The sequence below is a fragment of the Dipodomys ordii genome, unplaced genomic scaffold (genome assembly GCF_000151885.1).
Source record: "Dipodomys ordii isolate 6190 unplaced genomic scaffold, Dord_2.0 Scaffold139, whole genome shotgun sequence".
Lineage (NCBI taxonomy): Eukaryota > Metazoa > Chordata > Mammalia > Rodentia > Heteromyidae > Dipodomys > Dipodomys ordii.
Window position 1 is genome coordinate 1,282,233 of NW_012267355.1, and position 14,953 is coordinate 1,297,185.

At 35.6% G+C, this 14,953-nt stretch overlaps 1 protein-coding gene across 1 annotated transcript; it reads right to left on the reverse strand.

Annotated features, from left to right (window-relative positions):
- Positions 1 to 822: 822 nt before the first annotated feature.
- On the reverse strand, positions 823 to 6,116 carry LOC105997125 (alpha-amylase 1-like). The gene is made up of 9 exons (XM_013031441.1): positions 5,942 to 6,116; positions 5,451 to 5,597; positions 4,518 to 4,715; positions 3,841 to 4,071; positions 2,991 to 3,124; positions 2,066 to 2,188; positions 1,870 to 1,969; positions 1,086 to 1,204; positions 823 to 967 (listed from the first exon to the last, which is right to left on the reverse strand). The coding sequence occupies exons 1-9, from the start codon at positions 6,107 to 6,109 to the stop codon at positions 838 to 840; spliced, it is 1,350 nt and encodes a 449-aa protein (XP_012886895.1). The 5' UTR covers positions 6,110 to 6,116; the 3' UTR covers positions 823 to 837.
- Between the last annotated feature and the right edge of the window lie 8,837 nt (positions 6,117 to 14,953).

Here is a 14,953-nt window from a genome sequence, read left to right on the forward strand (position 1 = left end):
AACTGAGTTATTATTGCTTCTTTAGAAGAATCAACGATTAGGAGGAGGCTACAATGCTTGATAAGAAATGTACTCATTATCTTGCCCATGTAATTGTAACCCCTCTGTACAGTATTTTCACAATAAAAAAAAAAGGAATCTCACTTGAAAAAAAAACCAACACAAAGAAATGAAAAAGAACAGGTTATCTCTAAAAGAAATAAACAGCTAAACTTTGTGATGGGGAATTCCAAGCACATAAGGAATCAAGATATAGAAAACTGAAACACAGAGAGGTATACAATGGATATGTAAGACTTATGAGGACAATGTTTGTACTAAAGATGTAGCAACTGTGAACTGTAAAGAACTATTATCTGTGATGATAGTTAAGGAGTTGATGGCTCTTTAGTATAAACAATGAAAGTAGAAAAATTGAGAGGAAACGTTCAAAGGGAACACCACCATTACATAACAATATATAAATAATTATATAGTATACATCTATCTATTTATTTATTTTAATTTTGCTTTATTTCTGCTTCCATGAAAATAAGGATTAAGTTTCGATGTCTAATATTTATAGAAAACACAAAAAAACTAATTCTATGATGACAGGAATAATTTGAACTAAAAGAAGAACCAATTTAATATTTGTATGAATATGTACATACTTTGGAAAATAAATCTGATCATCTGAATTTATTTTCATTCTCTCACCCCAAAAAAGCCAATGTTAGAGGATGCTATCTCTTTTATTATGTATGGGACAAAGTATCACAGTGAAATTCTCTAGATCACTGCATATACACACAAAAATTGGAAAAAATATAAAGATGACTTCTTATTGGTAGCTACTTACCAGTCATCATTGTTAAAGACAATGAATCCTCTGTTTCCTCTTCCAAAAGCTACTTGGTTGCTTCCATTATCCCACCAGTTGGCAAAAACCTGGCCATCCACAACATTTCGAAAGGCAACCATGTTCCTACAAGTACAAGATCACATGAAATGATGCATCTTTCAACTTCAGGAGATGAAATCAAGCATTAGATTAGGGAAGGTCCCTGTCCAGAAGTGTCACTAGGTAAATAAACATTCCCAACCTGATTTGACGCCAGCGATGTTCACAGACCCAGCCATTGCCACAGGTGGTGTCAGGGTTAATAGTGACTTCTTTAGTAGCTCCATTATTGTTGGGAGGCCCAATCCAGTCATTGACATCCTTAATTAGAAAACACAAAATTGCCATTAAAATAGGCATGTGCAAGCTATCCTCTTTCTTTCCACTATTCCAAACCCAGACACATTTGTTATATATGTCCTTGCTGTGTCTTTGGTTAGAATTCAAATATTCTAGTCTGTTTATATTTCTTTACTGAGTATCATCTTTATGTATTCTTGTTCTGTAGGGACAGTTTTCCAAAATTGTAGTAAGTTTTTTTTCCTAAAGTTTTCTTTCCAAATACTTGTTTCCTACTACCACTATAAATAGATCAATGTCACAGGAATGAGAAAAGAATTACAATTTGGATTAATAGAATTAATGCACATGATTCAAATCCATTTCATTTAAAATTGAATCAATGTAACTTTCTGTGCCTTAGTGACTTCATCTGTAAAGAGAGGCTTCATTTCGTTGCTTGAAAAAATGAAGTAAATATATGTGATAATGATTAAATATGTTTCCCTAACTAATATGAGTTGTATTTTATTAGCTTTTTACTTCCATGACAACAAGGAAGTTAGAATTTGGATCTTTCATAATTTTTACATTATTAAATGAATGCCATTCATAATATTCATATTTAAATAGACACTTGATCAACACACAATGTAGTCACCACAGTGGAGTACAGAGAAAGATGTGTACATAATTGTAAAACTTACTTTTCCATTCTGAAAGTTTCTGTCCCAACGATAGCTGGACATTACTCGCGTAAAGCCATAAGGATGAGCAAGCATGAATCCAACAGCCATTTTGTACAGTCTGAAAGTTACAGCATGATGTTTATTGGAAGGTAGGAGGATGCACACAATCATGTCTAAAGGCAGGTTCATAACAGTGGAGAACATGGTTTCCTACCTGGCATCCCAGAATGTAAGGATGGATGCTCCTCCAGCTCCGTGTCCTCGCTGATTGTCGTGGTTGTCCACAAAGACCAGGGCTTTGTCAGAGGGCATCATGCCCCAGCCTTCTCCCCAGTTCCTATTTAAAATAGAATAATATACATATGTTTGCTCCATTAAAATACATGAAGGAGTATGAATGTCTGTTTTCAAACTATACTCAGCAATAGTTCCTAATGAAAAGGATACAAGATGATTTTGGCAGTGGGTATTCGTGTGTGTGTGTGTGTGTGTGTGTACCTGAACTAACATATATACATATTCCATGCCTTTATGGTTGTGTGAATGCTTATTTCTGTGAATAAGTATTTTATCATTAGAATAAACTTCATAGTTGTGTGAGTTCATTAAAATTGAGACAATTCCGGAAAAATCAAAAATATATAACACAATGTGTAAAACATCAATAATAGATATTATAAAATAAGACTTTATTATAATCAAACTAATGTGCAAATTAATAGATTTAAGTATGATTTTACTATATTCTGGTGGTTAACAGTACTAGAGTGTTATTAACAATATCTTGTTTTAAAGGACTACACGGTGGCTTGGGAGAGATACCAATGAGACCAGTCTACATTCTCTTCATAACTAACAACATGAACTGAAACTACTTTGTTCAATTATCTGAAGAAATTTTTGTAAATTTAAAAATATGAAATCAAAAACAGTAAATATGAGCACAGAATGAAACTTTGAATACTTCCATCATACGGAGATAAAAACCTTCAAAAATATTTCTGATGATTGACATAGTAATGAAATGGGGTTTAACTAAGGGCCAATGAACAACAGAATTGTTATCAATCTACATAATTATCTCTAATATGACAGCAAAGCTGTAAAGTAACTCCAATGACAAATGAAATTATGCTTACTTTAAGTAAGACATCTTCTCTCCATTCCACTTGCGGATCACTGTGCCCAGCTTGGCACCAAATTTGAATTCTGTCACACGGCCATTTCCAAAGTACTCACTGCTCGAAATAGCCTCCCCTCCCAGGTCAATGACCTAGAGGAAACATAAGGAATTGAGAGCAAAACATAGGTTTTCCTAGCAAAAGTTAAAATATTAAGTGGATAAAAGTGCATGTCAGCAAAAAAAAACAACTTTAACATATCAGTGATCTAGTAGAAAAGCTTTTCTTGATATCCATTTTTGATTTCTCATAAACTGTGTGGCAGAGTATTGAAAGGAGCCTGATGAAATGGAGATCTGGTGACTGACAATGTTGACCTAAAAGAATCTTGTATACATATCATAACAATAATTGCGGACATTAAGAGAATGACTTTTACTGTCAAGTCAATTACAGTTCTTATTCCTTTATAATTGTTCAATACCTTCATTCTCCAAAGCCACCCAGGAAGGAGTGTGCACATGGGGGTATTCTTCCACAGAAAGGTTAACTCTTTGGGGAACAAATTCATAGCTACTAGTGCTTTAGCCAAATCCAAACTATGACTGGCTTGAAACTCATACAGCTGTATTATTTTTCAGGCTTCCTTCATATTATCTGGACATTTGGAATTGAAATTGTAAAGATTGTAGTTCCACAAACAAGACCAATAGAAGGAATTTATGTGCTTTCTAGTAATAACAGACAATGAAAGAATTGTTGCTTTACACAGAGATTCAAACATTAGCCCCCCCACAAAGCATATTTATGTATGTCTGTTACTACTTTTCTGACATGGATGTTTACGAAGAGGCATAGATTGCTGTACCTCCTGGTAAATAAAAGGCCTGCTCCCTGCAGGGAACCACTGGGTGTTCAGATTATTCAGCTTGTTCAAAACCGCCTTGATGTCTCCAGGCCACATGTGCTTTGCCGCATCCAGCCTGAACCCTGCTACTCCAATGCCAATGAGATGGTTCATGTAGTCTGCAATCTTGGTCCGAACGTAATCTTTCTCAAGTGCAAGATCAAGAAGACCAACCAGATTGCAATTTCTGACCTGGAGTAAAAATGGTGCAGGTTTCAATAAAACATCATCTCTCCCACAAGAACTGATTTCATTATTTATTCCTTCACTTATTCAACAGTATTCACTTACTGGTCCTTCCATCATGATTTTATAAGGTGCATTAGCTATAATGACATTCTATCACAGGTAAGATTCTTCTTTGCATATATTTGAATCCATGTGGGAGCATGCATACATACATGCATGCAAGTGTTTGTGTGTGGTGCAGGATAGCAAACGCTGTCCCATTTAATCCGAGAACATGTAAGAAGCTTGTGAATATTCATAGGAACTCTTGGTTGGATACCATGCATTCTGCTAGCATAATTGCCAAATGATATATAGTGTTCTAAATAATATTCCATCAATTAAACCTGCGTTACTCAAGACCTACAGAGTTATTTACTATGATTATTAAAAAAAATCAGCAGACTTACTTCCTCAGCATTGCCATAGTTATTAATCCCCCCATCATGAGATTTACATTTCCCATCATTGAAATCCCAGCCAGAGTATGGAACTGCAGGAAAATCTCTGTTCTTAGCGTTGTAGTAGCTTCCACAAGTGCTGCTTGTTCCTGAACCGCCCCCTGAACCACACATGTGATTAATTACAGCATCCACATAAATACGGACCTGAAACAAAGAGATTTCAGCTTCACTTGAGGCATAAAGCTAAGGCTTTCTAGAATCAAATCAAGCAGGATGTCAATAATCCTCCAAAATATTCTTTGGTTATTCCAAAGAGACGGAAGTAATGTGAAATGAAGTCCTACAACCATTCTAGCTAGTTAGTCAGATACCTGCATCACTGATGGACAGAGAAAAGTCAGAGGTACCACAACTATAAGGAAAGGAAAAGTGCTATTTAGGGGCAGGCAACTATCGCTACTGACAGAAAGACGCATGATTGTTGAACATCATCATGTAAAAAGCAGATAGAAGCGCTAAGCGTCTTATTTTATCAGCTGTAGAGAGGTCAATAAGTCCCTTCTCACGATCCTCATTGGAGGGCAAATAATTATTTACCATTATAGCAATATAAGGAAGGAAACCTGGGAATTATATTTGGACCCACAACCACATTAAACTGACAACAATGATTGTAACTAGATTGGCTAAATCCACCACAGAATATAAGAAAATGGATGTATCTAAAGGGCTCAAACACAATGATCAATTTTAATTGAAGTCAACTTTAAATTAAATTGCTCTCCCTTTAGTAAATAAAAGCACAGAAGGAAATCATTCATTTTCAGTTATAAAATATGATTAAAATTGAAAAAAACAAATAAATAGAAAAATAATGTACAAAGAGTAGATAAAACCTTTCCTGCATCAGAGTTCTGAAGAAATCTCAAATCCACTTACTCCAACATTGTTACACCTTTTCACCATGTCTCTGAATTCATCTTCGTTTCCAGATCTTGTGCAGATTTTGTAGCTGATGGGTTGGTATCTTTCCCACCATGGTCTAAAAGGGCTGTTGACTACAATGTTTTCATTTGGTGGGGAGACCTATAATTAAAACAATATTACCAAATCCTGATTATGGCTTCTTTTATAGAATTTGATGCTCTAGAATTTACCTGATAATCTGAAATCCTTTCTGAATCCCCATATATGTAGGTCCCTACTCTCTAAGAACTTAGAAATGCACATTGCATATTAAACATGCCCTGTTCATGTCTTAAAACAAAATATTAAATTAAGGAAAAGACTGAATGTTTTCTTCCTCAGAAAATCCTCTTAGAGTACTCACAAGTAAAGTAACATGGTGATCTAGCTCACTAAAAGTGGGTAGAGTACCAACTTCTATAAACAGAATAAAGCTTGCAACATCCACTATGCACAGCACTCACCTGCACCCCTGCAAAGCCCTTAGGAGCTAAGTACCTCTCACATTCCTTAGCAATGTCAACCCAGCGCCACTCAAACAGGTGGACCATCGCTGTCCGTCCCTGTTGAACATTTGGGTTATACTGAGCCCAGCAGAGCCCAATGGCTGAAAGCAACAGAAGGAACTTCATTTTGCTGTGGAGCAGTTAGGGTGCTTTCTAAGCAACTATTTATATTCCTGCAAACAGGCCACTGTTTACAAAGTAAATATTAACAAAAGTACCTATGTAGAGTACAAAGTGTTTATTCATAATCTGAAAAGATTATCAGTCATAATGTTACCCAACAGGTGAAGAACATTCACAAAATCTCCCAGGAATACAATCTAAGCGGCCTTGGAAAAATTTAATAATTTTTATTTTTGGAAACTAGTAACCCACACACCCTCTTCCATTTTATGTTCATATATATTTGTCTTTTATTATTTCATTTGTACTGAATTAAATGACTGATGCCATCTATTAATTTCATGACAATCAAACAGAGCCAATTAAACTCATACATAAAATAATGCTTTTTTAGTGTACACACAGTTCTGATATTGCCTTTGAATAATCAAGCTAGCTGATTTCCTCTGCCCACTAAATTTTCAGTATCTAAATACCTCAACTAAGACTTCAGAACACCACCAGGTATTATTTTACATACTGATTATTCACCTATATCTGATACTGAAGATAGGATATTCATGATTTCAAGGCCAGCATATGTTACCCAGCATGATCCTGCTCAAACAAGCAAGAAGGAAGGGAGGGAGGGAGGAAGAAAGGAAGGGAGGGAGGGAGGGAGGAAGGAAGGAAGGAAAGAAGAAAGGAAGGAAGGAAGGAAGGAGGGAAGGAAGGAAGGAGGGAAGGAATGAGGGAGAGCAGGAAGGAAAGAGACAGGGAATAGAAAACGAGATAACCAGACAAGAGAAAACATAAAGGAGAATAAAGGAGAGGGATAGGACAGGACAGAGCAAGGGGAAGTATTTTGCCTACATCAAATAATGAGATTGAGATTCATACATAGAAGTGTAGAATTTTGTGGTAGTGATTTTTTTACATAGCCCAATAACTTCCTCTGTGTGTGTGTGTGTGTGTGCACGCGCACGCACGCACATACACACGTATGCATTACAGTCCTCGGGTTTGAACCCAGGCCTGTGTGCTGTCCCTGAGCTTTTTGTTTATAATTAGCACTCTACCACTCGCTTGATCCCCAGCTCCATTTCTTTTAGTGGCTTATTGGATATAAGAATTTCGCAGACTTTCCTGTCTGAGTTGGCTTTTGTAAAAAGGTAGAATTTGATATATCTTATCACAGTTAGTAATTCACTCTATTTTACAAGAAGCCTAGAATTCTAAAGATATAGCAGTCGTTGATAAGAATTTTAAATGATGCTTTTGTGAAAAGGGATACAAGTAATAAAATCCACTCTTGAATCCAGAGTTTGTGTACATAGGATAAAGTTATTAATACTTTTATCTTAATTATAGATGGAAAGATATTTGTAGTAAATTAAGCTAAAGGACAATTATTAACATAATTTCTTCATTTCAGTTTTTCTTCTTTTCTACTGGTCTTAGAATATATAAATTATGTATGATTTTCAATATATTCTATTAAGCAGAGGTCTTGCACAGGTCCATGTATGTCCTAAAGTGATGACTACACATACACACACACACACACACGCACACACACACACACACACACACACACACAAGAATAATGAGATCCTATCTTGAAAAAGAACAAAAGCACAAAAGTGGATGCTATTATGGCTCAAATGAGAAGGCAAGAATTTTCTGTCCTAGCCAGATAATTCCTAGGATTTAAACTCCATTACCACCAGGTATATTAAAATGGAAGAGTCGGACATGAGTTATAGTTACTCAGCAATAATTAACTAACATGGGGAAAGCCCAGGTACAGAAATAGCAGTCCATTAAATAAATGTAAGAGAGGAGAGAAAACAGCATGAAAGAATGTGTTTAGAAGTTTGTTTTGTACAAACGAAAATGTCATTATTATTTAGATCATCTGGAGGAAGACAGTTTAGGAAACCTGAAAAACTATCAATAGGAAATTCTGAAATTGAGGTATTTTTAAACTTAAAACATTTACAAAAAAACCCTTAAAGTTTGATAGTAAGGAGAAAATGGTGAGGTTTAGAAATGCTTAAGAAACAAACTTTACAACTTCCGTGAGGGGGGGGGAGGGTTGTTGTTGAGGTGGGAGGGAAGGAATGGTAGGGGAAAAACAAAGGAGGAGGCAACAATGCTTGATAGGAAATGTATTCATTACCTTGCTCATGCAAATGTAATCCCTCTGTACGGTATTTCTACAATTTAAAAATGTTCAAAAAAAAATGCTAACAGTGAGGGAATGGTACCAAGTAGTTGGCCATTGATTTAGCAGACCACAAAGAGAAGAGACTCAGTGTCTAGGCAATTAGAATGCAGAGAGCAGTTTGTACTAATTATCGGAACTAAAGACCTAGAGGTTTTATCTTTCTTGCTGTTGTTTTTAATGTACTTATAATGTACTATATGATTTTTTTTTGTCAGTCCTGGGGTTTGAACTCTGGGCCTGGGCGCTGTCCCTCAGCTCTTCAGCTCAAGGCTAGTGCTCTACCATTTGAGCCACAGTGCCAATTCTGATGTTCTGAGTGGTTTATTGGAGATAAGAGTCTCACGGACTTTCCTGCAAAGCTCACTTTGAACTGCGATATTCAGATCTCAGCCACCTGAATAGCTAGAGTAGCTAGGATTAAAGGCATGAGCTACCAGTGCCCGGCTTGTACTCTGTGATTATTTTGTTTCTTTTTTATGTTCTCCACCCCCGCCATAACCCCTTGTTTTCACAGTATTTGATTCCTGTGCCCTGCATCTTGTATATACTATTTTCTAACTTGGGGAAGGGAAGGGAAATAACAAAATGCTGAAATAAGGATACAGGATGACCCATTGTAACAATGATATGTACAAGACACTATGTTGAAAACAAATTTTACAACTTTTGGCGGGGAGGGAAGAGCTGGGGAGATGGTGAGAGAAGGGATGGTAGGGGAAAAACAAAGGAGGGGGTAACAACACTCGATAGGAAATGTACTCATTACCTTACTCATGTAACTGTACAGTATCTTTACAATAATATATATATATATATATATATATATATATAACTGGATCTTTGACAGCTGACAGTGTGCCAACTTAATATTTGTATTCATCACAGAGGATGAGTATAAAGTTACAAGCTTGGATAAAGCCTCCTAGTTTAGGTAGGTAGGAAAGAGGAAGGTGTCATTATACTAGAGAAAATGGCTTTCAAATGCAAATAATGGAAGAGAATTCGCTACAAGTCTGAAAGTCTTAATTTACCTGGCTCAGTTTGAGAATCATAACACAAGAGAAAGTTGATTAGACAGCGAATCACATTAGGCTGGTGTTGTAAAGGGATGAAAATTATAGAAGGCATTGTCTGAACTTCACATTTGATTCAGGTTTCCGTATAACAAAACATAACATTTTAGACATCAAGAACAAGACAATATATAATGGTAATCATGATCTTTCCATTATCAAGGCCTTGGAATGTAAACTTTCTAAATTCTAGTTTTCTAGGAATTAAAATGCTTTAAGACTTCACAGAGTTGCAATCTTAATCAAACAATATAATGCAAACATAACTGCTAAGAGAGTGTGTTGAACCTGGAGATTCTCAGGCTATCTGGCCACTGAATTGTTATCATAACTGAGCTATGATCTTCCCCATTGGATCTGAGGAAAATGTTATCAACTCATTTCCCACTCCCAACCTCACACCTCCACTTTTGTGCCAAAAAAGAAAAGCTGTGTTTGACAAGAAACCAGTGGAAAAAGGATACTGGGTCTAAAGTAACATGCCTTGTCCTCACAGCCATCCTGGTGTCTTGTTTGACTGGTGAGGGCTTTTCACCCAGCCCAGAAAGGGCTACAGGTGAGAATTGCAGATGTTATGTGGGTTAGCCCCAGGAAAGCTTTGCTACAGAGAATGCTCACCTCTGACTGTTCCCTTATATGGAAGGTTTTGCTAGCTTTTGAGTTTTTCCCTAACTGGTCTGCTTTTCTCAACTCCTGAGTATTTCCCTATATGGTGTTCTTTTGTTGGGTTGGGTCCTCCACCCCTAATATGCCATTATTGTCTTTAAAAGCTTTATCCAAGCTCTGTTCAGGGCTGCGGTCTTGGAGACAGAAGTCCACCTGTAGTCGCTGACTTTCTAATAAAGACTCCCCAATTCGACCTCTCAAAATGTGGCTTCTGTGTTTTTGGTGACTGAATTTCCATACAACACCAGCACTTATTTTCTACCTGCAATTTTTGTGCACACTTTCTTGTTCTTTATTTTTCCTTTTCTTTCTTTTCTTTTGTCCCTCTGTTTCACTCACTTTTCATTTGCTTTTCTCTACCTTTGTTCCCCTCTGTGAAATTTCCAGCAGATCCATATTGCTTTGGAAATACACTTTTTGTTACTTAATCTGGCCTGTTCTTTTAATAAGAAACTTATACTTCATTCTGCAATAAGGTATCTTTTAAGCTTTTTTTAGAAAAATCATTGATATATCATGATAGGTAAAGATACAAATATATAATTTCACATATTGTATTTAATATGTTATCAAAATGGACAATATGATGAGTAGTAAACTCCTACTATAGACCCTTTCCACTTCTTAATTAAAACCAGAAAATAAATCCTTGATGTCTTTGACATCAAAATCCTAATACTAGTAATAGTTTTATTATTATTATTATTATCTGTTTCCATAGCTCTGTTTCCTTTATTGCCCTACAAAGAGAGAATTTTCACTTGTTCTGAAGCTCTAAGCTTCTTATAATATTCCAGATAAAGTAACATAGCATGTTTTTTGCCGATCCAGGAGCTTGAACTCAGGTCCTGGGCACTGTCCTTGAGCCTCTCTGTGCTCAAGGCTAGCACTCTACCACTTGAGCCACAGTACCACTTCTAGCGTTTTATGTTTTTGTGGTGCTGAGGAATCGTACCCAGGGCTTCATACATGCAAGGCAAACACTTCACTACAATGCCATACTCCAAGCCCCAACATAGCAATTGTTTAAACACGTGAGAGAAGGCAAGGAATGGAGGGCAGTGGTAGTAACATGTCTTTAGTATGTGTGTAGCCCCAAGTTTAATCATCACTCTACACACACACACACACACACACACACACACACACACCAATGAAAAAGGAAATTTGGAAATATCATGACAAGGATTAAGTATTCCTTAAGGGCTATCTGTATTTGAAGTTTCAATAAATGTTATTATGCTGATGGGATTAGAGTATGGAATTTCCATACCATAAGTATTGTTTGTTGTTTCAACAAAATAAATTAACATATTTTTGTCCTTATCAATACATTACATTTGGAGTCTTCAACCTCTTTTCTTTGATGAATTCAACAATATTTGTTAGGTTTGTTGGGTTTTCAGCCCATAAGTATGAACAATTCCTGTATGTAAAATTATGAGTGTGTGTGTGTGTGTGTGTGTGCACATGCGTGCTTGCACGCGCATGCTAAGGTTAGAGCTCAGCAATTGGGCACTGTCCCTGAGATTTTTTTTCTCATTGATAATGGACTACCATTTGAGCCATAGCTTCACTTCCTGTTTTGTGTTTTCTGGTGGTTAATTATAGATAATAGTCTAATGGACTTTCCTGTCAAAGATAGCTTTGAACTGTGATCAAAGCCTCCTGAATAGCTAGCTTAACTAGTGTGAGCTACCAGCACCTGGCAATAAAAATTAAGGTTAAATTTTATTACAAAAACTACAAAATATTCTGATTTGATCTTTATACATTATATAATGTGTTGACTTATTGTACAGTATATATGATATATAAATGGTGTTCAAACATAAAAATAGATTAAAGTAAAAATATAAATTTTTTAATCATAATGGAAGTTAAGAAAATTTGAATTCAAATTTACCATTTAGTGTTCTCAAATAATTTTTCAACTCATATCATAAACTTGCATTTGCTATTTTATTTAATGTGGGAATTCCTGTAAATTCATAGTTCTCTTTAGCGCACTGATACCATAATTTACTACTCTACATTCTTCTCATATCACACCAATTAAAACTTATGTAAACTATGCCCTATTAACTGTTAAGCAAAATGGAGCTACCTCCAAGATATGTGTACCCCCATTCATTTTTCTAGCAGGCAGGAATTGACTTATGGTCTTTACTAGCTAGACAGTCACTTTACCACCTCAACCATGCCCCAGCAATTTTGTTTTCATTGTGTTTTAAATTAAAATCCCATATTTATGCTGAAGTTGGCAAGGACCTTGTCACACATCATGCTTCTGATGTTGCTGGAATGATGGGCCTACAAGATAAGACACATCTTATATTGGTGCAGATGTCATAAGTTTTCTCCTTGGATGGCCTCAAAAAAAGTATTAATGACTGCCTCCCAAGTTTCTAGAAGAATAGAGATCATGCCCCATCTCTTTTCTATTGTTTCTTGTCTGTGTATATGCCACTTATTTCCAAGATTCTCTTTTTCTATTAGAAGTATCCTCAGGTATAAAAAGGTTTTATGAGATATTAATTTGTTGTTATTGACCATGATGAGACAAATTATCTACTCTCCTTATGTTGACAACTAGCCTAGAGATCAACAAGTTACAAAAGGTTGAGAGTTAGAGAAGAAGGCATCATTTGAATTTCACGCATGATTCAAGTTTGCCTATAACAAAGTGTCATCTTACATGAACTAAAGAGTCACTTGATCTAGAATTTAACTCCTGACCTCTCCAATGTGAAGGATGTGGACTATAAGCTTTTATGTAATTTAAATTTAAAATATCTGAAGTGGAAAAAATAGTTAATACATCACAGATTTATCTAAATCAAACAAATTAAAGCAAACATAACTGCTATGGGAATGTGTTGAACCTGGAGATTCCCAGTGTATTTGGCCACTGTATTGTCATAACTGTGCTGTTAACTTCATTCTTCATCCTACTGAAAATGTTAACAACTTTTCCTCTGTTCCCACTCTTACTCCACCATCACTGGCCATTCTGGCATTGTGCTCCTCACTTTCAAACTTGTGATAAATTCTCTTTCCTTCACATAATAGTCTTCCTGAAAGATAAATAAAATTCCATTGTTTATGTATACATATACACATCCACATATGGTGTCTCTGTGTGTGCATGTATGTACACACATATATACATATATGTACATCTGCACATGTACTGTTTAAACATGTGTACACATGTGTATATTTGTACACGTATACATAGATATATTTCTATATATCTATATATAAGTATACATAAACATATGTGCATATATATTATAGAAAGAGACAGAGAGACATATGCATACATATATACACATGTGCACAGACATATGCTCAGAGACATATAACACATTGTCTTGATTCACTCATTTGTTGTCAGGCATCTGGGCTGTTGCCACAATTTCACTATGGGAATAATACAGCAAGAAATATGGGTGTGCAAGTGACTTTATTCCTTTTTGATTTATAACCCTTTGGATAAATACCCAAAGTTGGTATGGTGACTATATAGTATTTCATTTCTTTTAGGAATTTTCAAACTGCCTTTTGTATTGGCAGGACTTAGTTCTCAATATTTATTTACGTATATCTCAGCTGTACATATTTCACCTGGTGTTGTTCATACTCTTCATGATAGGCATTCTTACTAGAGTAATACATAATCTCAGTGTTGTTTTGATTTGCATTCCCTTTATACCTGGAGATGTCGAGCATTTCCATATGTGTTTATTGGCCACTTTTACTTCATTGAGACATTTCTATATAGCTCTTTTACCCATTTAATAACTGGGTTATCAATTATTTCCTATTTTTGGATACTAGAATCTGATCCAATGTCTACTTAAGATAGATTTTCTTCCTTTCTGTAGGCTACCTTTTTAGCTTACTAAGTTGTTTCTATGCTGTGCAGAAGGATTTTTTCTTTATGCAATCCATTTATCAATTCCATTTATGCAATCCTATTTGTCTGCTGCTTTCCTGGATTTGTACTTAGAAATTCTCCATCTTACAGTTTCTCTTAGTCCTTTCTGTAGCAGTTTGAAGTTTTAAGGTCTTCCCATGTGGTCTTTGATATACTTGGAATTCATATTAAAGTGACTTAGAGTGATATAGATTCAGTCTTCTGCATATGGATGTACAGTTTTCCCAACACCATTTGTTGAAGAGGTTATCTTTTTTTCCCAAGATATATTTTGGGGACCTTTTCAAAAATCAAATGACCATATGAAAATGGGTCAGTTTCTGGCTCTTGTAGTTTGTTTAATTTGTCTTTGGTTCTGTGCTTCCTCCAGTACCAAACTGTTTTTGTCGCTGACTCTAGAAAAATTTGAGCTCCATTATTGCAGTACCTACAGAATTTCTTATTTTGCCTAGCGTTGCTTTGTCTATGTGCAGACTTCTGTGTTTCCATATGAAATTTTAGATGATTTTCTCTATATTGAAGGATAATATTGGGATATTAATGGGTATTGAATTGAATTTGGCAGTATAGCCATGTTTAACATATTAATTACACCAATCTTTGGTTTTGGAAGGTCTTTCCACTTCTAGGAGTCTTTTTTTCAATTTTTTTCTCCCAAGTTTTATATTTGTCTTGTAAAAATCTTTCATTACCTTACTTCCTTTTTTCTCCTATGTATGTCTTCTAAGGCTATTGCAAACAGATTTTTTTCTCTGAATTCCTCCTCTATCTAATTATTGTTAGTATACAGAAAACCTACTGGGTTTGGGGTTGATGTTATATCCTCCTACTGTATCAAAGATATTTAACTCCTAAGGAAGCTTGAGGGGAGAGACTGGGGTTCTTTGGATCTGGGATTGTGTGATCTACATATAGACACACTTTATTATCTTCTTTCTTACTTGGACCCTTTTATA

What these genes read in the sequence shown, in the direction of transcription:
- LOC105997125 (XM_013031441.1), bottom strand. Translation starts at nt 6,109, where the DNA reads ATGAAGTTCCTTCTGTTGCTTTCAGCCATTGGGCTCTGCTGGGCTCAG. An exon ending in GAGAAGATGTCTTACTTAAA is followed by an intron (nt 2,189 to 2,990) that starts GTAAGCATAATT and finishes TATTTTAAATAG; the next exon opens with GAACTGGGGAGAAGGCTGGG. An exon ending in GAAACTTTCAGAATGGAAAA is followed by an intron (nt 1,205 to 1,869) that starts GTAAGTTTTACA and finishes TTTCTAATTAAG; the next exon opens with GATGTCAATGACTGGATTGG.